This window comes from Euprymna scolopes, chromosome 9 (genome assembly GCF_053919585.1).
Source record: "Euprymna scolopes isolate OS-2025 chromosome 9, ASM5391958v1, whole genome shotgun sequence".
Taxonomy (NCBI): domain Eukaryota; kingdom Metazoa; phylum Mollusca; class Cephalopoda; order Sepiida; family Sepiolidae; genus Euprymna; species Euprymna scolopes.
In genome coordinates this window covers 79,715,256-79,737,563 of record NC_136490.1, presented here as the reverse complement: position 1 = coordinate 79,737,563, position 22,308 = coordinate 79,715,256, and the positions used below count along the sequence as shown (strand labels likewise).

The window sequence follows — 22,308 nt, the reverse complement described above, 5'->3', positions numbered from 1 at the left end:
TCCGACATTTTTTTCTCGTCCATGTGACGCACATATAAATTACAATTTGAAACAAGAACAATAAACTGGACTTATCTGTTTCTGCAAATAACTTTCCGCTTCTTAATCTTTTCTACATCTTACTTGGACTGTTTCCATCCCACTGCTGCCACCATGTGTCATTATCTTATTGAGGATGTCAATGGATTAGAAATGACAGAACGATCGATTGGCTTTTACATAATGGTGTCTTTATTATCATTGTAAACAAAGCAAAATGTACACCAGTAAGGGACGCAACTCGAGACGGTGAAAACTCTTATTAGTCCCTCATGCAACAGACCTTTTATTAACTTTTTTTTCTTCAATTTAACATCATGGTGAGAGAAAAGAGAAAAAAATATAAAATTATGACGAAGGAGTATAACTCCAAAATATATTAATTTTAAACAAGTAATTACTTGTTTATTTTATTGCACTGTAATTCATATTTCATAGGTATTTCAATTTAAAATATAATTAATTTTAAATTTCTGAAAAATAACAATAGCCCCAGCATGCACATTTTAACTAAAGTCAACCACATCTGGCAAAGGAAATTTCCAACATATGAAAATTCCATCTAATGTAAGTAAAAACATATACATATAAAGGGTGAACTTGCATAGCTTATTCCATCATTATGTGTTCCTATTTACTTGCCTCCCTACAAGGTCGGTTTTTAATGTGGTGAAAATCCAGCTCTTCAAAAAGGAGCACTCTGGATAGAAACAAAAATAAAAATTGTCCCAGTCATGACCGAGGACAGATAAGGCGAAGTGTAACTTCAGAACAGATACTACTCTGTGATATTGGCCTGAAGGCCAGGAAATGCCACTATTATGTCTTAATTTGCTTCAGTTTGTGTATCTGTTATACCTCTGAATTGTATTGTCTTCTCTTTCTCTTTGTGTGTGTGTGTATAAGACAATGTTTTAAGCAAACTACTTTAAACTCTTAAATCTTTATAAAATGTAGATTCATATATATACAGAAACACACATATAAATAATATTGCAATAGATAAAGCGCACTCACACAGGATATTAATAATGAAGTGATCTTTTAATCTAATATATTAAACTGGTCAACAACAAATTTGTTGTCTACATTTTTTTCAGTTGACGAATCTGATGAATCTGAAAATCACATTCGTTTTGCTCAATCAGGTCAATGTTTTTTTTATGTCTTTGTTCACATGTACGCATGTGTAAAGAATTTTAGAAGTTGGTGAGTTAAAATGCCACAATTATTTTGATTGAAAAGGATTATTTTAATGACAAATATTCAGGTCTGATAGTTCTGGGTGATTAGTTCGAAAAGAGGTTAGTTTGAAGTCATAAAATGTCTAAATCTTCCAAAACTTGGTACAACAAGTTGGTGGACCCAAACTAAAGGGAAGAATGTGTGCTTTGCAAAGAAAGGAGCATCACCCTCTGGTGGATAGAGACAGAATACTCTTCCCACTGCTACACATTAAGCTTGGCTTAATCAAGCAGTTCACCAAGGCAAGGATAGTGACTGCTTCACTTACTTGTGCCATACTTTTACAGAAAGAAGTAAAAAACTGGCCTCTTTAACAGACCTCAAATTCAGCAGCTCATCAGAGATCCAGAGTTTGAACACTCAAACGAAGTGGAATTGGAAATGTAGAAGGCATTTGTTCTGGTAATGAAGGAATTTCTTCGCAACAATAAGGCCAGAAACTATGCAGAACTTAACATGCTGAATGCTTTCAGAAACCTGGGCTGCAACATGAGTATCAAGATGCACTATTTTCACATATGGATTGGTGATGAGATGGAAATGGGGACCAGGTATCAGGGTCGCCGGGACACAGTCAAAATGGCTGACTACTGCTGGAATCTGAAGAGAGACTGCCCTGCTTCTGAGCATTCCTGGAGTATAAAGAAACACAAGTGCAAGTCCTGAAGTTTCAACAATGGTGAAGCAACATGCAATTTATGTGTACTTACCTTTTTCAATGTCCATCATTCAGTTACAGTAATCAGTGTTTTCTATCAATATATTATGTTTGCAAAACATTTTTTTATTTAAAAAACATTTATATATTGTGTTGAAAAAATCAGCTGATAATGTCACTAAAATGTAATCGATTTTTTCACAGGAACCAATTTTTTTTTTTTATCAAATCAACTTAGCACAAAGACCTAACCGGATTTAAAATTAATCTAAAATTTCCTTAAATTGGCAAGAGAAAACCCAGTTGCGGAAATCAATACTTGGATCTCACTAATTAATCATTATCTAAAAAAAAAAAAAAAAACAAACAACAAAAAAAAAAACAAAAACAGATTTACATGTCAACCCAATCCAAAATCAAAGACTATGACCAAAATAAAGAGTTGGTGGCTGACGCTAACCTGGGCCATTGTTTCCACCACATTGGTGTGTCTGTTCCTGATCTTCACCAACTTTTCTGTAAAACTGGAAAATATATAAAACTATATCACAGCTACTAGATAGAAAAGAATGAGCAGTGCAGACTGGAAACCACTTTTCTACGGTACCAGTTATTGCTTTGATTTCAATCTTTTTCAGAGATTGTCACTGCAGCAATTATGGTACACACAGAGAAAGAGAACAAAAAAAAAAACAAGAACATAGACAGTAACATGCATCAATTCAAAAAAAAAAAAAAAATCATAAAAAATTGCATACATCTGATTTTTAATTGTATTTTGAATAGAATTCAAAATATATTTTTGGATATTTTGAATGAAGACGTAAAGATTATTTTGTCATTGTTAAGGATTCGCACACTGAAAATACAAAGAAATTCATATACTGAAAATACAAAGAAATTCATATACTGAAAATACAAAGCAGAGTAAAAGTTATTTACTACATATCAGATTATTAACACACAAATTTTGAAATATTGTAGAAAGCAGGCATTCAAATCGTATGCAATATAGAATATAAAAACACAAACTAAAATAATAAATGTTTTAAGGTTTTAAAGATGAAAAGAAATTGTAAATATACATATAAATAATTTAATAAGACTTCATTAGTTTGTTAATAAGGAATCTATGATCTAGCACTGGAATTTTCACTGTGAGAATTTTTTCCAGATGTAATAACACAATAGCCTCTTTACTCGATACATGCTGTATATTTCAATAAATATGTCTTTTCAAAAGCTCCAGAAGTTTCCAATCAGGGTTAAAATGTGGTGGTAGTGGATGGGAAGTAGACTAGCCATTATGTGAAAACCAAAGAAACTGCAGACATTCTATAACATGCCCATAAACCATTCCATCTTTCAAACCAAGCAGCACATTTTAGTTCATAGAGTTTCAGATGAATGACATCATTTCTCCAACGATACTAATTTAAAACATGCTGGAATTTTCTCCATCCACTTGCCAACTGAAGATCATGCAAGATTTTTCTATTCTGAAAATCAATTTTCATTTAATTGTCATTTTCACTGTGAGCTGGCATTCTAAAACTGGTGTAATTTGCCAAGATATTGTGAGTCAGAATGCCAAAGCTTGAAAAATTCAAAACATTCTCTTATTTCTGAAAACTTTACCAATAATCAGATATGAACTTGTTTGAACTACATTCTTTTACAGTCAAATTATTGATTCTCTTATGACGTGCAACAAATTTATTCACTATTCCGTGATATTTTCTGAGAACTTTGATATTTCAAAGATTAGATAATTCTAAAACAATACTTTTTAGAGGCAGCTAAATCACCTTTTTAATCCACAATGAATTACATCTGCCTAATAATTCAAGATTATGACATTTGTTTATACTTTATAACAGTTTTTATACACACATAGTTGTCAATTCTATATCTGCAGCTTCCATGGTTCTCATAGAATTTGAAAAAATACAGTCGATCATTTGACATGCAGGGAAAAATACACATGATTTTAACTTTTGAATAATTCATGTATAAGTAATGCACACAATATTGTATTTGATAGAAATTTCATTCATTTTCGTGGGGTGTAGAAAATTTTAAATTCTTGAATTTTTATCATTACTTTACTGAAGAAAAAGTACAGCTCTAAATCTACTTATAGATTGCAATAGTTTTTTTTTATAAAATGCAGTTAAATTTACTTTTTTATATAAAATCTTACTTTTCAGTTCCAAAATTTTTCCTAATTCTGATGCAATTACCAATTCTGTTCTAAATTATCAGTCCTATATATATTTTTTTAATTTTTAAATATTTAATTTGTTGCTTTTTAAAAGTGTTTGCTGTAAAACTCCTGTGTAATATTTTCGCTACAAAAAAATCACTTAAAAGGGAAGAGGTATATATTATACAAGTAAATCATGCTAATTATTTTTTCTCAGATGTTTTCCTTGATTTAAAATAGTACAGCAAATAAAGATTTATTTCTCTTTTGAAACAAAGTTGACTTGCATTAGTTCATTGTTGATAAAATACTATTTGAATGTTTGAACTGAAAATAGTTGATTGGAATGCAAAATAAAAAAAAACTGGAGAAACAGAATAAGGTCACAAAGCCCTCCTACCTATATTACAAATAAGTTTCTAAGTAATTTTACTGTTTAGAAATTTAGCATTGTTGACATGAGGAAGGTGGGTTGAAGGGTTTTGTTAACTATTCTGTAATTTCTCTCTATCAAAGAAGGTTCATGTTTTTATCCTAATTATAAAGATTTGGTTGGTTGTTGTTACTGCCAATATAATAGATACACTGTAGAATTGTCTGACTGTAAAAAGAAAAATGAAATATTACTATTGCTAATAATAATAATGACAATTTTTAGATTAACACTCTTAGCTAAATTGACTCCCCAAAATGATTATTTTTTATTTTATTTTTTTTACATGTGTGAACACCTTGAAAACTTGGTGGAAAGAAAAAAAATAAGTATTTTAGAATTTAGAGTTGGATATCAGTTTCATATGTAAATTTGACATAAAATGATCCTTTCTGGACCATTCTAACCTTTTAGGGATGTTCAATAATTTTTTTTATTACTAATGCCAAGCCCGACTGGCAAAGTCGTAAAACCATGTGTAAGTACTTAGAAAAGTACACCCCCCCAAAAAAAAATAAATGCACAATTTATTTTTCAGAGCAAAATAACATTTTTTGGTTAACTGCTTTAAATACTAGAATGTGTCAAAAATGGGGGCTTATTTTATGTTACATTTATATGTGAAACTAATCCTCCGCCCTAAATTCTAAAATAATTGTTCTTTTTTTAAGGTGTTCATAAAATTAAATACAATCTTATTAATTAAAAGAGGATGATTTAGCTGAGGCTGTTAATCTACCATAATACAATAACATTAATAATAATAATCTATATAGGATAACATCGTGTTATTTATTTTCTGTGTCAGAGTCGTTTGTTATGAACTTTATTTCTTGTAATAAATAATTTGACCAAGAATTCGTCATAAGTTTTGGCTTCGGTTTTGATTATAGCTTAAGGAACACAAGTTTGTGTATATATATTGCGTGTGTGTGTGTGTGTATATATATATATATATATATTCATAAGTTTTGATTGCGGTTTCAATTCAAGCTGACGCACCCAAGTATTATGGATATATATTTTTTTATTTTTAAAATGGCAACTTTATGATATATAAAAATCGATAGAACATTAACTCTATAATAATATATCTGCAAGAATTAAAATATCATATTTAAGCAGACCTTACAACCGGTCTACTGGGCGTCGTTGCTAACTTAGATAAATACTTTTGCAGTTTTAATTTTTAACAACAAAGCTACAATAATATCAGAGCGTCACCATTTATGCTGAACATCTACAGAATGCCAACATTTGATAAAAAAAAAAAATTCTTCGTTTCTTTTTCTCTCTTAGTTTCCCCTCTCTGTCCTGCTCTAAGTAAATCTGACGACCTAGTCCACAAATTCCAAAATTTCATCATGACAAGTTTCAAGAAAAAATACAAGATTAAACCCGGTTCTCCAACTTCCAACGTAGACCCCTACTACCATGTCTCCTTCTCCAACATCAGGGGTCTACGTTCTAACCTTCCAGTGGTTGAAACCCAATTACAGGAGACTAAACCAGACCTTTTATTTTTAAGTGAAACTGGCATTGGACAGGCTATTTCCCTAGAAGAGTTCGCAATTAAAGGATACTCTAACTTAACTTCTAAATCTGACCCCCAAGATAGCCATGGGCATGGAATATGTGCCTATATTAAAGATAGCTTTCCATGTGGTAGGGACATCTCCAGGGAAGATCCTAACTTACCCTATATGTGCTTCCGGGTTGCTTTAGCTCACACTACTGCATTTATATTTACTCTCTATCGCCCCCACAACAGCGGAGTTACTATCTTTCAAAGCATATCTGAGAAAATTGACCAAGTCCTATCTGCTTATCCTTCAGCTAACATTCACGTATGTGGAGACTTCAATGTTCACAACGTCGAATGGTTGACCCACTCAAACAAGACCGATGATGAGGGGAGGTTCTGTCATGATTTCTCCATTGCCTATGACCTCACTCAGATTGTTCAGGAACCTACCCGTGTGCCCGACAATGACGGCCAGTATGCGAGCCTACTAGACCTTTTTCTCACAACTTGCCCTAAACTATGTTCAGTTTCTGTTCTGTCGCCTCTTGGATCTTCCGACCACTCTGTTGTATCAATTAAGATAAAAATGAAATGTAATAAGTCCCCAGACGTACCTCTCCATCGTACAGTATATCGATACACTAAGGCTGACTGGGATAGCTTCCGTACATTTATATCTGATCTACCTCTGCATTCCATGTTTAAAAAGGATGTGTCCTCTATAGTATTAGACCTGACGGAATGGTTAATTGTAGGTATTGACCGTTTCATACCCTCGAAAAAGTTTCAGCAAAAACCTAACAGCCAGCCATGGTTCTCTCCAGAATGTGCTGCTGCCATTGCGCACAGAAATCACTTTTTCCACTGTTTCCAACATAATAGATGTATGGAAACTAAAGCCGCTTTCAGGACTGCCAGCAACCATTGTAAGAAAGTAATAAAGAATGCAAGAGAGTTGTATGCTCAATCTGTTAAGTCCAAAGTAGCTGAGCAGCGGCTTGGTTCCCACCAGTTTTGGCAAATAGCAAACAGAATCCTGAACAGAAGCGTGTGCTCCATCCCAACTATTATCAATGGACCTGAGGTAATCTCGTCAGCATCAGACAAAGCCAAACTCTTTGTCAAGAACTTTGCAGCTAATTCTACCCTTTGTAATCAAGGCCGCCAACCCCCAAATATTTCCTCCTGTATCAGAAAACACGCTATGTGATATACGTGATGTTGCCAAGCTAATCAAAAACCTTGATTCCAGTAAAGCAACTGGCCCTGACGGTATTCCAATTATAGTACTCAAAAAACTTCAACCTGAACTAGCGCCCATACTTACAAAACTGTTTAAACGTTGTCTTAAGGAGAATAGTTTCCCATCTCCCTGGAAAATCTCATCAGTATGCCCTGTATTTAAGAATTCAGGTGATCGCTCATCCCCCTCTCAGTACAGGCCAATAAGTCTCCTGTACGTCATGAGTAAGTTGCTGGAATCTGTGTTAAATACAGAAGTAATCAACCATCTCAACAAAAATAACCTTCTTAGTGACACTCAATATGGTTTCCGTTCTGCTAGATCTACAGCAGATGTGCTTACAGTTATATCTCATAGGATTAGCAAATCTCTCGACGGAGGCAACCTTTCTAGGGCAATTGCTCTTGACATATCTAAGGCCTTTGATAGGGTATGGCATAAAGGTTTACTTCATAAGATCTCTAGCTATGGTATAGCTGGAAATGTCTTCTCAATTATTAAATCATTTCTTTCTGATAGGTTCATAAAAGTAGTAGTTGAGGGGCAAAAATCAGAAGCTCACAGTATTAATGCCGGTGTCCCTCAGGGGTCCATCCTGGGCCCAACTCTTTTCCTGATCTACATTAATGATCTTCCAAATCACATCCTTACATCATTTGTAGACATTTATGCTGACGACACTACTATTTATGGTAGCACATCTAAGACAGTAAACGACCAAGTTCTCTCCAATTCTCTCTCCTCTGATCTTGATCACGTAGTACAATGGGGTAAGGAGAGGCTGGTTACTTTTAATGCATCTAAAACCAAGCTTCTCTCTTTACATCATCAACATTCTGATCCACATCTGGCATCAATTGAAATGAATGGCTCTCGTCTTCAGGAGGCCTCAAGTTTTGACAAGCTTCTGGGCTTGACCATTACTCCTGATCTTAAATGGAACACGTACATCAAATCTGTTGCCAAGGCCGCTGGAAAAATGGTGGGATCTTTCTATCGATCCGGTAAATATCTCACTGCTGATGCTATTCTCTATCTATATAAGAGCCAGGTATGTCCAAGGATGGAATACTGTTGCCACATTTGGGCAGGAGCTGCTAGATAGGACTTGTCCTGCCTTGATAGAGTTCAAAATAGACTTCGTAGCCTCGTAGGAGATGTCCTTTTCTCTTCCTTGCAACCTCTATCTCACAGAAGAGATGTTGCGAGTTTGTCTCTGATGTATCGTTATTTTCATGGAAAGTGTTCGACTGAGCTTCAATCTATGGTCCCCCCTCGCCAAACTTTCACAAGAAACACTCGTCTAGCTGTAAACATTATCAATAATTCCCCCCACTCTTTATCTGTGCCGAACCCTAAACGTAGATTCCATGAACAAAGCTTCTTTCTTAGAACTGCACGCCTGTGGAATTGTCTTCCGTTTTCCTGCTTTCCGGCTGACTTGTGTTCAAGTCTAACGTAAATAAGTTCTTGATGAGCCGTTCCATATAAGTTATCAAATTTACCAAATTTTCATTACTAATGATTACTATATTGTCCTATTTCTACTGTACACTCTGTAACCCTTATCCTTGAGTGGCCTCTTGGCCTTGATAATGTGGTGATGCCTATGTAAAAAAAAAAAAAAAAAAAAAAAACCATCAATATATTACATATGAAGGAGTCTGCTGTGGAATTTCCACAGGTTCTGCTAGTTATTATCCTTATATTATTACGCTTATCGCTCCGTCCGTTATCATGCTGTGCATCCCTAAAAAAGGAAAATGGAATATTCCAAAATTCCAAATAAACCTTGTCACCCTTGAAAAAAAAAATTGAGATATTAAAAAAAATTGGTGTCGCTGTTGAGGCAAAGCTAATAAAGATGATTTGTCTTTCTTGGCCTTTTGGCTTAGATCAAAGTGTAGTATCTGATCTTCAGGTGCTACATTTCGATTTCTTCTCTCTCAGTGGAAGAGAGATCCTTTACGACTAAGACAATTTTTCTCCACGTTAAAAAAACGACCCCGGTGTCTGGGGAGGCATTGCGAATAGGTACTATGTTTAATGTAACAAAGTTTTAATATTAAAAAAGTAACTGGAAAAAGTTATTTCTGATTTAATTACAAAATGCCCAGGAAGTGTTACTCCTGATTAATTATAAAATGCCCCGAAAAATATCCGTTCTGATTATTTTTTTTTTGTTTACTTGCCTCCCCACAAGGGCGGAATTGGACATGAGGTCGGTTATAAATTTAGGGGAAACCAGCTCCCCAAAAGGGGCTCTCTGGTCAATAACAAAAATAAGAATTGTATCAGTAATGAAGGATTTCTTCTCCATTTACCAAGACCAAAAAATAGGGGGATTTAAGTCACTGGAATCCTGAAACTGATAGTACACTCAGACATTCATGTTGAAGCAACGGTTATCTAATCTCTAACCGTGTTAATGTTTTTATGTATTACTTTCGAAAAGCTGCTGAAACAGTTTATGATTTAAACATTATCAAGTATATCTTAAGCAGTGGGGCACGGGATATGAAGTCAGTTCCGGAAATTACTCAAACCGTTTAAGATTTAAACATTACTTTATTTCATGTCTATTTTTAACAGTGGGGTGGGGGATATTAAATCAGTCCCGAAAATAGGTGAACCCGTTTACGCATTACACATTGCTTTATTTAATGTATATTTTTAACATTGGGGTGGGAAATATGAAGTCAGTTCCGGAAATAGCTGCAACCATTTACATCTTAGACATTATTTTATTTCATGTATATTTTTAACAGTAGGATGGGAGATAAGAAGTCAGTGGGTAGGGGATTATAAGTCAGTGCCGGAAATGGCTGAAATAGTTTACGATTTAAACATTACTTTATTTCATATATATTTACTATTTAGACATTACATTATTTCATGTATATTTTTATCAGTAGGTTGGGGGTATAAAGTTGGTCCCGGAAATGGCTGAAACAGTTTACTATTTAGACATTACATTATTTCATGTATATTTTTAGCAGTGGGTGTGGGGTATAAAGTCGGTCTTGGAAATGGCCGAAACAGTTTACTATTTAGACATTACATTATTTCATGTATATTTTTAGCAATGGGTTTGGGATATAAAGTCGGTCCCAGAAATGGTTGAAACAGTTTACTATTTAGACATTACATTATTTCATTTATATTTTTAGCAGTGGGCTAGAGATATAAAGTCAGTCCCGGAAATAGCTTTAACAGTTTACGATTAAACCATTACTTTATTTAATGTATATTTTCAACAGTGGGGTGGTGGACATGAAGTCAGTCCAGTGATTGAATTAGAAGTGCAAATATATACTATCAGAAAGCGTCGACCAGTATTGAATTAGATAGGGTGAAAACATATAGTAGCAAAATACCCAGCGATGCCCGGTATCGAAGGAGATAGGTGAACGATATATATTAGCAGAATATGCGGCGACACCCGGGATTGGATAAAATAGGTGAAACATATATACTATGAGAATACTCAGCATTTATTTGTTTGTAATGAAATAATCAGCCCAGGCAATATATCAAAGTTATTATTTAAGTAAGGGGGAGCGACATAGTGAGTTAAAGTTATGAAAATTATTGTCGAAATTAGTAACATATCCAAGAATTATGAAAAATGATGAAATGTTCATTACTTGATTTGTGTGTGTGTAATGATATAAGCCCAGACAATATATCAAATATATTATATAAGTAGGAGTGAGAGGCATAATGTGGGTTTTTAATTATAACAAATATTGTCGAAATTAGTAACATATCCAGAATTATGAACAAAGATTAAATATGTGTTAATCGCGTGTGTATTTATAATAAAATAATCAGCCCAGGAAATATATCAAATCATCAATCATTTTTCATAATTTTAACCCACATTTTCGCCCTTCCCTCTTTACTAATTAATAACTTTGATATATTGTCTAGGCTGATTATTTCCTTACAAACACACCAATCAATTAACTAATATTTCATCAAAGTAATTATGTAAGTAAGAGAGGGCGATAAGGATGGTTTAAATTATGAAAAATAATTGTCAAAATTAATAACATATCCAAGAATTATGAAAAATGATAATATTTTATCTAATGCATTAGTGTGTTTGCAATGAAATAGTCAGACCAGACAATATATCAAAGATATTATTTGAGTAAGTGGGGCGATGATGTGGGTTAAAATGATGAAAAATGATTGTCAACATAAGTAACATATCGAAGAATTATGAATAATGACGAAATGTTAGTTAATTGCTTGGTGTGTTTGAAATGAAATAAGCATCCCAGATAATATATCAAAGTTATTATGTTTGTAGTGGGTGGTTGATAATGTGGGTTAAAAATATTAAAAATAATTGTCGAAATGTGTAACATATCAAAGAATTAAGAAAAATGATGAAGTGTGAGTTAATTGATAGTTATGTTTTTTATGAAATAATCAGCCCAGAAAATATATCAAAGTATCAAAGTATTTTTTTTAGTAAGAGAGGGCGACGAGGATGGTTTAAATTATAAAAAAAATTGTCGAAATTAGTAAGATATCCAATAATTACGAAAAATGACGAAATGTGATTTAATTGATTGGTGTGTTTATAATAAAATAATCAGCCTAGACAATATATCAAAGTTATTATATAAGTAAAGGGGAAGAAGATAAGGAGAGCTTAAATTATGAAAAATTATTGTCAAATAAATAACATATCCAAGAATTACGAAAAATGATGAAATATTAGTTAATTGATTGGTGTGTTTGTAAGGAAATAATCAGCCTAGACAATATATCAAAGTTATTAATTAGTAAAGAGGGAAGGGCGAAAATGTGGGTTAAAATTATGAAAAATGATTGTTGAAATAAGTAACATATCCAAGAATTATGAAAAATGATTAAATGTGATTTCATGCATTAGTGTGTTTGTAATAAAATAATAAGCCCAGACAATATTTCAAAGTTATTATTTTATTAAGAGAGGGCGATAATGTGGGTATAAATTATGAAAAATGATTGTCGAAATTAGTAACATACCCAAGAATTATGAAAAATGATGAAATGGAGGTTAATTGATTAGTGTGTGTGTAATGAAATAATCAGCCCAGCAAATGTATAAAAGTTATTATTTTAGTAAGGTTGGGCAACAATGTTGGTTTAAATTATAAAAAAATATTGTCGAAATTAGTAACATATCCAAGAATTACGAAAAATAATGAAATGTGAGTTGATTGATGTATATGTTTGTAATGAAATAATCAGCCTAGAAAATATATCAAAGTTATTATTTTAGTAAGGTGTGTGAGTTTAAATGATGAAAAATGATTGTCAATATTAGTACTATATCCAAGAATTATTAAAAATAAAAATGATGAAATGTGAGTTAATTAATAATTGTGTTTTTTTTATAAAATAATCAGTCGATACAATATATCAAATTTAATATTTTAGTAAAGGGAGAGGCGATAATGTGGGTTGAAATTATGCAAAATTATTGTCGAACATAGTAACATATTCAATAATTATGAAAAATGATAAAATATGAGTTAATTGACCGGTGTGTTTGTAATGAAATAATCAGCTCATGAAATATATCAAAGTTATTATTTTAGTAAGGGGGGAGGGGCAGTACAGTTTTAATAAAAAAACTAGAATAATATGATTGTGCCTTCATTCATGCTGAATAGAACGCTCACAGCATGCCCAGCAACAATATATTGCATAGGAAAAATGCTGCTGAGGAATTTCCACAGGTCCCGCTAGTAATAACAACAGAACCCGGGGAAATTCCACGGTAGTTCAAAATGTGTAAAACACATAAATAAAATGAAAAAAAAAAAAAATAATAAATGAAATAAAACAAATAACGAATTTAAAAGGATTTGTTAGAAAATTCTTTTTTAGTCTTTTGAAGTTAAAAAGAATTAATTAAAAAATTTTTTTTTCACGTTAATCTCATTGATTACAAACTTTCAGATTAAAAAAAAAAATTTGAAAAGAATAAATTTTATGACTTATCATTGGGGATCGGTTTTCAATTATAACAGTCTACTAAATTGAACACATACTTTGTGACCATTGCAGAGAAAAATAATGAGACTCTCATGCGACCAGTGTTAAATCCTGTCTAAAATAAGGGGTTAGGATAAATTTTTTGTCTGAATAGACATAGCATGTTAACAAGAATACAACTTGTTGGTTGCAACAAGATATTTTGTCTATACAATATGCATAATGTAACTCATTTTCCATAAAATTTTCCAAAAGGTCTTTGAGTGGCATTTTCTTATAGTTGGGATTCTTTCAAGTAAGACAACACAGATGAAATAGATAAGAATGATAGAGAGGGTGGAGGGAGGTTCAAGAAAGTTCCCTTCCTAACCCCATTTTTTAGACGGGATTTAACACCAGTCCCATAAGAGAGTCGCATTATTTTCCTTTGCGATGGTCATAAAGTACATGTTCAATTTGTCAGAGTGCATTGCACGGGAAATCGACAAGCAAGCTGTCACCGAGACGCCGGATGTATGATGATGGGGGTCAGAGATCAAAATCGTTGACACGCAGGTGAGAGAACGTGAGACGATATACAATAACAGCTCGCTTGAGTTAGTCATGCGCCTGTATGAAGCTCGCACCATCACCTCCACCCACCTCTGTCCCATGCCCAGGGTTGCCAATTTAGCGGGTTTCCCCCGCTAGATCTGGAGAGTTGGTTGGAATCTAGTGGGTAAATTTTGGATCTAGTGGTTAGCGTTTTTTTCTCTAAAATCTGGAGATTTCGTTTTGAAGAAATTCAAACCGAAAAAAAAAAAAAAAATGCAAACAAACAATTAGTTTCAGTTAACGTTCAGGGGTTAATACCATGCAAACGGTAAATTTGCGACGGGTTTGAATATCAGATTCGTTATCAGCGACCCTGAAAACCTTAAAAAAAAATCCAAATTTTATTGGCCGGTGTTCTGTTGTAGTTAAAGTAAACACTTACCCATTAAATTTTTCTGCTGGTCACCATGAAACTCAACGCCCAAGGAGTACCTTTTTTTTTCTTGTTTTAAATTTGAATATATTATTTATTGATCTTTTATCTTCAATTTGTGATATATAAAACTTTGGTGAGTAAATTAATTATTTACTTTTTAATAGACATTTCAAAATGGGGGGGGGGGGCGTGAATTTAAAAAAAATACGTTTGTCTAAAATATTATATTCGGTTTACTGGAAAGAGCATAAAATTTCATAATGACCCTGAAAATATCATAAAAATTGAATCAATAGAAAAATTCTGATAGATTTTTAAAGTTTAAAAATAGAAAAATACGTAACTCGTAAAATTCAATTGATTTCATTACTGTTTTTTAAAAAAATAAAAATGATATTTCTATTACTTTTTATACAACTTTAATAGTTTATTTTGGAAGTATAATCCATAAAGAAAATAAACAACCCACTTTTAAAAGAGAAATTACGAGTTTTTTATAATTTTTTTTCGCAGTTTCGTGTTAGGGGTGTCAAAACTTCCCTAAAAATTCTGATACACCTAATCCATTGCTAATCCCAAAACAAATCTTCGAAGATACTGCTACTAGTAACACTGCTACTACCAAACCAGTGACTGTTGTATATCGATCGCTAATCCCCCCCCCCCCAAAAAAAAATCACCCTGACACAGTTATTACTGATGCTGCTACAAACTACACCAATGCCTTCTATGTAATTGTCACCTATCAACAAAGACCAGGCAGCTTGGCCAAGGGGAGAGAAGGCTGCAGATAACATTTCGACATTGTGGACTTGGCAAATGACAAATCTGTACCATGGTTTGAAATTCCACATACACCCGCCATCTTTCTTTTAGGCCGGCCATACAGTTCTAGTAGCCGGTCTGTGATTGGTTTAAATTTGAATGTGTAAGGTGATTTGACTTGGCGCCTTTTTGTATTCATGCGTTTATTTTTCAGTCTGAGAATGAACACGGAACGGTACAGATTCAAACCAGTGGTTCCCTCACTAGGGAGCCAAGACAATTCCTTCATGGACACCAAACAGTCAATAAACGAAGGACATATCTCTACAAGCAGAGACAACTTATTTTGCTGAACCTATTCAGATCCAGGATGACATTCAAGAAACTTTTCTCCAATTATTGAATCTTATCTTATTTCATCTTGAACCCCGAAGGGCTCACATTATGCCTTATTATAGTCGCCATCATACCCGCCGTGTTCTCCATGATCTTCATGGATCCTTCCAAAGGAACAATGAACTAACATTCCAACAATAGGAATTCATACTAAAGGCTCCATGCATATGGGGGCAATCGGGCCACCGTTTTGCAAAGGACTGTACCAGAACCAAAGAACTTTCATTGTTGTTACATTGTGAATAAATTTTGAGTTTAAAGGTATGGCTTTTGTTTGTGGAATTCATTTGCTTCTGCAGAGAGGAAATTGAGTGTACAAAACAACGAAAAAAATGATTCTCTGACGTTGCAAAGAAAAAAAAAAGAGCACACAAAACTGCAGCTCACTGCAGCAGCGTCGTCCGTCAGTACTTTCTGTAGACTTGTTTTCACATCTCTCTCCTCTGCTCCAATGGCCTGTTTTTATAAAAGACAGAATTCTCTAAATTTGCATATTTGTATGCGTGCGTGAGAGCACACGAGATATGGCGAGACTGCATTGTTATATAACGCTGCAGACGCCATCTTGGACCCTTTTCAGCATCATGACGCTGCGTCGGCAAAGTGCACACCGAGGCCGTTTAAGAGGTAAGCCTGTGTTCCCACAATTTTCGCCACACTCCACCCTGATATCATCAGAGAGGGCAGGGACGCGGTGGCCTTTTTCTTCGGTGCTTCTTTGGAGAGGTGGACCGGGGGGGGGGCTTCTTTCTCGTTTGTGTTTTCATCCTCAGTTTCAGGGGCGGGGAACCTAAGGCTGCTAATCTTGGGGTCGCTGTCCGACGAAGTCGGCGTAACCCAGGATGATGGTTCACTGGTCTCGGATACAGTTTTGCTCTCATCGTCGAGTGGCGGCTGCGCATGTGATGTCAATCGAAGATCCTTGATGTGACAGGGCACCCCGTCAACCCGCACAGATTGTGGGCTGATCACCTCAGTAACACGCCCGGTTCCGTAGCGTGTGGTGCACTTGCCGTGGGAAGGGGCAGGGGTTCTTAACCCAGACGCCATCCCCCTCTTTGATACGCTCTCTTGTCGCCTCCAGCTCGGGCAGTGGGCTGGTCTCCATGCCTCTCACCCTGACGTGGTACCTGTACAGTGCTTCGGCTGGCGCAGTAGAGGGTAAAATGTCATTCTTAGGGGTTACATAATACCAATAGACCGCCTTAGGCACCGTACACCCTTTCCTAGCTGCAATGGTCTTTACAGTCCTGTGATTTTTCTCAATAATTCCATTTCCGCTGGGCACATGGGCGCACCAAAATCGCAGACATATACCCCAGCTGTCTGCGAACTGTTTGTCCCTCAAGGGTCCATCCTGGGCCCAACTCTTTTCCTGATCTACATTAATGATCTTCCAAATCACATCCTTACATCATTTGTAGACATTTATGCTGACGACACTACCATTTATGGTAGCACATCTAAGACAGTAAACGACCAAGTTCTCTCCAATTCTCTCTCCTCTGATCTTGAGCACATAGTACAATGGGGAAAGGAGTGGCTGGTTACTTTTAATGCATCTAAAACTAAGCTTCTCTCTTTACATCAACATTCTGATCCACATCTGGCATCAATTGAAATGAATGGCTCTCGTCTTCAGGAGGCCTCAAGTTTTGACAAGCTTCTGGGCTTGACCATTACTCCTGATCTTAAATGGAACACGTACATCAAATCTGTTGCCAAGGCCGCTGGAAAAATGGTGGGATCTTTCTATCGATCCGGTAAATATCTCACTGCTGATTCTATTTTCTATCTATATAAGAGCCAGGTACGTCCAAGGATGGAATATTGTTGCCACATATGGGCAGGAGCTGCTAGAAAGGACTTGTCCTGCCTTGATAGAGTTCAAAATAGACTTCGTAGCCTTATAGGAGATGTCCTTTTCTCTTCCTTGCAACCTCTATCTCACAGAAGAGAGGTTGCGAGTTTGTCTCTGATGTATCGTTATTTTCATGGAAAGTGTTCGACTGGGCTTCAATCTATGGTCCCCCCTAGCCAAACTTTCACAAGAAACACTCGTCTAGCTGTACACACTATCAATAATTCCCCCCACTCTTTATCTGTGCCGAACCCTAAACGTAGATTCCATGAACAAAGCTTCTTTCTTAGAACTGCACGCCTGTGGAATTGTCTTCCGTTTTCATGCTTTCCGGCTGACTACAATATGGTTGTGTTCAAGTCTAACGTAAATAAGTTCTTGATGAGCCGTTCTATATAAGTTATCAAATTTACCAAATTTTCATTACTAATGATTACAGTATTGTCCAATGTCTACTGTACACTCTTTAACTCTTATCCTTGAGTGGCCTCTTGGCCTTGATAATGTGGTGATGCCTATGTAAAAAAAACCCAAAAAAAACTGCTCGCTAACAAAAGCGGTGCCATTGTCGGTCAGTATCTCAAGGGGGACCACACTCAAGGAAGACACTTTCCATATCACGGACAACGGCGAAGGGGCCGCCACAATGCAAATCTAGACGGTCCACAATCGATGAGCGTTAAAAAATGCCCACCGTTGTAGTGAGTTATGCCCATTGCGAGCCTGTTCCAATTTCCTCTCACACTCAGTTTTCTCTTCTTCCACTGGAAGGGTGCTGGGTCGATCGACCAACAGGTCTCGCAGCTCCTCACAACAGATTTCACGTCTCTCTTTGAGACATGGGGGTCCACCAGCCTGGCGAAGTAAAGGGTTCGGTTTACATCAGGGTGCATGTTTTGGCAATGGGCACCAGCAACACGGTCCGGGCTAAGCAAATGCCCAACTGCGAAGCAATTCACAGGTGCCGGTTCATCCACTTATATCAGCCAACGACATGGCCCTCTGGTCAGGCGATCGGCGCGATTCTGACAGGACTGCAACAGTGTCACATCTACGGCCAGGTTGAATTCCTTGATGATCTCGGTAAGGGTAGCAAGTCGACTCCGTATTAGCATTTCGGCCGATGCCTTCATTGTCAACCGTGCTTTCCGACTCAAGGCATCGGCTATCTACCGAGCACACACATACGTAGAGTCTGTGACGATATGTAGCACTCTCGCCTGCCACTGAAGCACCAGATTTACCCTTTTGAGTGTAGCAACAAGCTCAGCCAGGTTTATGTGACCAGCGTCATTTTCTGGCCAAAGCCAGCAGGCATCTTCTATGATAAATCTGCCAACTGCAAGAGCAACGCCAAGGGCGAGTGAGCTGGTGTCCTCCCAAACTGTAAACTCACTCCCGTCGATGCTCAGATCCCCCACATGGGGTCATCCTCAGTCACTCTGGCCACAGCTTCCACCAGCAGGCTTCACAAGGAGAGATCGCGCACCTCATTGTCCCATCCCGTTGACATGGAAGTTGCACGTCGCTTTATGGCCGCCACCACCACCAGAGCCACCCACACACAGGGAAGTGGTCCACCAGTTTTCCGCAGATGGAAAAAACGCTCTGACGTGTGATGTTGGATGGAACTTCCAGGATGTCATCACCTCTTCCCCAGCGGAGTCCATCTGCACTGCCGCTCACATGCAAGCCAAGAACTTCTGCTCCATCTTGTAGACACTATGGCTCCTTGTACGACAGCCCGAAGCTCCCAAAGTGTTCTTTCACTGCTTGGGCAGACATGAGGCTCTTATTCACAAAAATGTTGTCAATATATGACGACGTTGCCTGTTGCACGGCTTCATCCCGGCACCGGATCATCTGCATAATCGCTGTCATAATGTTCGGGGCCACGTTCAGACCGAACCCCAGCCTGGTCAAACAATAGTGAGTCTCTTTGATCTTGACCATCTGGAACGGCCACAGCGATTTCTCGACGCGTATCTGTAGGTAGGCTCTTCGCAGGTCCAGGATTGCTGTGTACGCCCTCCTGCTGCCGCCACTCCCTCAGTTTATGTGCACAGACGTCAGCTCCCGCCGTGTGTGGGTCGATGTGTTCATTGAGTTCCCGGTAATCCATGTTTATTCTCTTGCCTACCGGCCATCAGGACCCTTGGTGGTCCGAGCTCATCCTCTGGGTATGGAACCAGCCAGCCATTATCCATCCAAACCTGGAGTTCTGCCTCATACTGCCCCCTGAGTCACACGAGAAACAGATACTCCGTCAACCGATTCCGCAAGGACACTAGTGGCTGGTCGCCTGACCACTTCCAGGACGCGGTCCACGTGTTTGTGCCCTTGTCGTATTCCGCGTCGAAGTCGGGTTCATCAAGAGTGATTGCCGTGTAAACCTGTTTCTTGTGTTGGGAAAACCTTACATTAATGGTGCCGTCCACGGTGATTCCACCCAGCTGTGTAATAGCGTCCATTCCAAGAAGAAGGTTGTATCCAAGAAGCTCCCTGTTGACCACCAATGCCTTCACAGCAACCGGGGGGGGGGGGGCATCGCCAATGCTTATATGGACAACGCTCACCCTGCAACACACCAGCCAGCCTCCGCCAATGATTAATACTGGAACCTTCTGTTTCGTCTATGCGGTGCAACATTTCTTGTGTATGAGGGTTTGGGTGCATCCGGTGTCAACCAGCGCTGAGTGCCTGCACCCATCAACTCACACTGTCACTATAGGAGGCGCCTTGTTCAGTGTTGCTTTGGGGAGGGTGCTGGCACCACGGCTTCCTCCCCTTGCTCGTTTCCCGTACAATTCCGTGCTATGTGGCCAGGCTTGTCGCATCAGTGACAGTGTCCTCGTTTCCATGCTCCATAGTCCGGGGTGCGCTTCGCACCGCTTCTGCAGTGGGCCCAAATTTGTAGCTCTGTAGGCGATTCCAATGCATCAACCACTGTTCCCCATCGTCCTTTAGAATGTTTCGGGCTCTAGCCAACAACTCCTCCAACCCAAGCTCATTGAGCTTCGTCGACGCCTGCAACATCCGGGAGCCCAGACAAAAAGTGCATGCCAATATTCGATCGCTTGCACCGCCGAAGGGAGCAGCAAGTTTCTTCAGGTTGGCCAGATAGACGTCCACTGTCTCCCCTGACCCAAGCTGACGTTCAGAGAATTGCTTCCAGGCAACAAAAGGGTCTGCACCGAATGCTCCATACAATGCTTGTTTTATCTGCTCCATTGTCACCTCATCCCCGAGCTGCTGGTACACGGCATAAGCCCCCTTAGTGAGCCTCAATGGGATGACCATAGCTGGATCCTTAATTTTGCACAATGGGCAAACGCGCTCAGCCTTCTCCAGCCATTCAACCACTGAAGGACCAGCTGGGGACCGGTCAAACGCTGGTATCAGCTTCAGGTCGAATCTGTCCATGGTAAAAAATGTATGCCGAAATAGCTGGACGTTGCAAAGGAAAAAAAAAGAGCCCACAAAACTTCAGCTCACTGCAGCAGCGTCGTCCGTGATTAACTCCTACACAGCTGAAATGGTACCAGCTGTCCCAGGAATTGCAGCACACCATTGGCGATGTTTGATCATTAGGAACAGAACAGGTTGGACAGAAAAAGGGACCTCCTTCTTCTATAAACTCAGTTGATGCAATATCATCATTAACCTTAATTTCCAAGGACACAAGATTTTTTAAGGCATGGACCTGTTCGCACCCATCCTTCAGAACAACCGCGGAACGAACATTATTGTCGTTTCCAGTAATTTGATTATTTTACCAAGATTTTAAAATTGTCTGGTTTTGTTGAGAGTCTTACTAAGTACTATCCCTCCAACAGATAACTTGGGGGCACAATTGCTCCCGATTTTGGCATCAACTTCTCTTAATGACAAGAGGTAATCATTATGCCAGATACGATTGAATTTGTCAACAAATTTATTCCTTATTTCGAAGGACAGAATATCAGAATTCTGTATCCTACCTCTGGTTCTAATTACCCCATCTTTATCAAGGAATAACTCTAAGGCAGTTACCCTAGGGGAAGACACTTTCCCGGATGGTTCTTTTAAGTAACCTAGTTCAAGAGAGAAGGCCTCCATTTTCATATTAGCAAATAGCAATAATTTGGCCATTAAAATTGTCAGCACTACGGTGACGCAACAAATAAAATTTCAACACTTTTTCTAAGATGCTGATTGCCTTAGATAAGCTAGAATACTTGTAATTTTTCAGAAGGATGTGTCTCCTAAAAGTACAAACATGATAGAATTTTTTTTTATTAGTTTCGTTTAGACAAAGTAAGGGTGAGATTGGTCGATCAACGCCATCTCTATTGAGACATTCCAGGCCATACATCCAGAAATTGAATAACTGGGAAAATTTAGAAGTATTAATACCTCTAGTTAAAAGATCTGCCAGATTTTCCGATGAAGAAACATTTTAATTTCGAGTGAACGGCAAATATTAAAAGCATATGGCATTCCAAATGAAGTCATCAATGCTATCATGATGCTATATGAGCACATTCGAGCAATGGTCAGGTCGCCAGATGGGGACACTGAATTTTTCGACATCCGCACCAATGTTCTACAAGGAGATACTCTTGCCCCTTTTCTTTTCATTGTCTGTTTTGACTTTGTACTTTGCACCTCTGTTGATATACACAACACGCTAGGGTTCACCTTAAATGAATCCAGAAACAGATGTCATCAATCAGCACACATAACTGATGCAAATTACACAGACGATATTGTTTTGTTCGCGAATAACACTGCTGATGCGCAAACACTGTTACGTAAGCTAGAAAAGTCTTCAAATGACATTGGTCTCCACATTAATGCAGATAAGACAAAGTTTATGACTTTCAATGTGAAAGGAGAGATCAGGGCTCTGGTTGGATCAACACTGAACAAAATCGCTGAGTTTACGTATCTGGGCAGCAACATAGCTTCTACAGAGAGAGATATCG

The 22,308-nt window shown here is 37.4% G+C and overlaps 1 protein-coding gene and 1 pseudogene across 8 annotated transcripts in view; one reads left to right on the top strand and one right to left on the bottom strand.

The window, feature by feature from the left end:
• Nucleotides 1-22,308, bottom strand: part of LOC145284723 (pyruvate dehydrogenase (acetyl-transferring) kinase, mitochondrial-like) — a 591,786-nt gene that overhangs the window by 214,869 nt on the left and 354,609 nt on the right. For all 8 annotated transcript variants that reach the window (XM_080133645.1, XM_080133648.1, XM_080133649.1 and 5 more), the window contains one exon: nucleotides 2,403-2,466. In XM_080133645.1, coding sequence (XP_079989771.1) covers nucleotides 2,403-2,466 — 64 coding nt within the window. The remainder of the gene's footprint in view (nucleotides 1-2,402; nucleotides 2,467-22,308) is intronic.
• Nucleotides 9,219-9,334, top strand: LOC145285392 (U2 spliceosomal RNA; annotated as a pseudogene).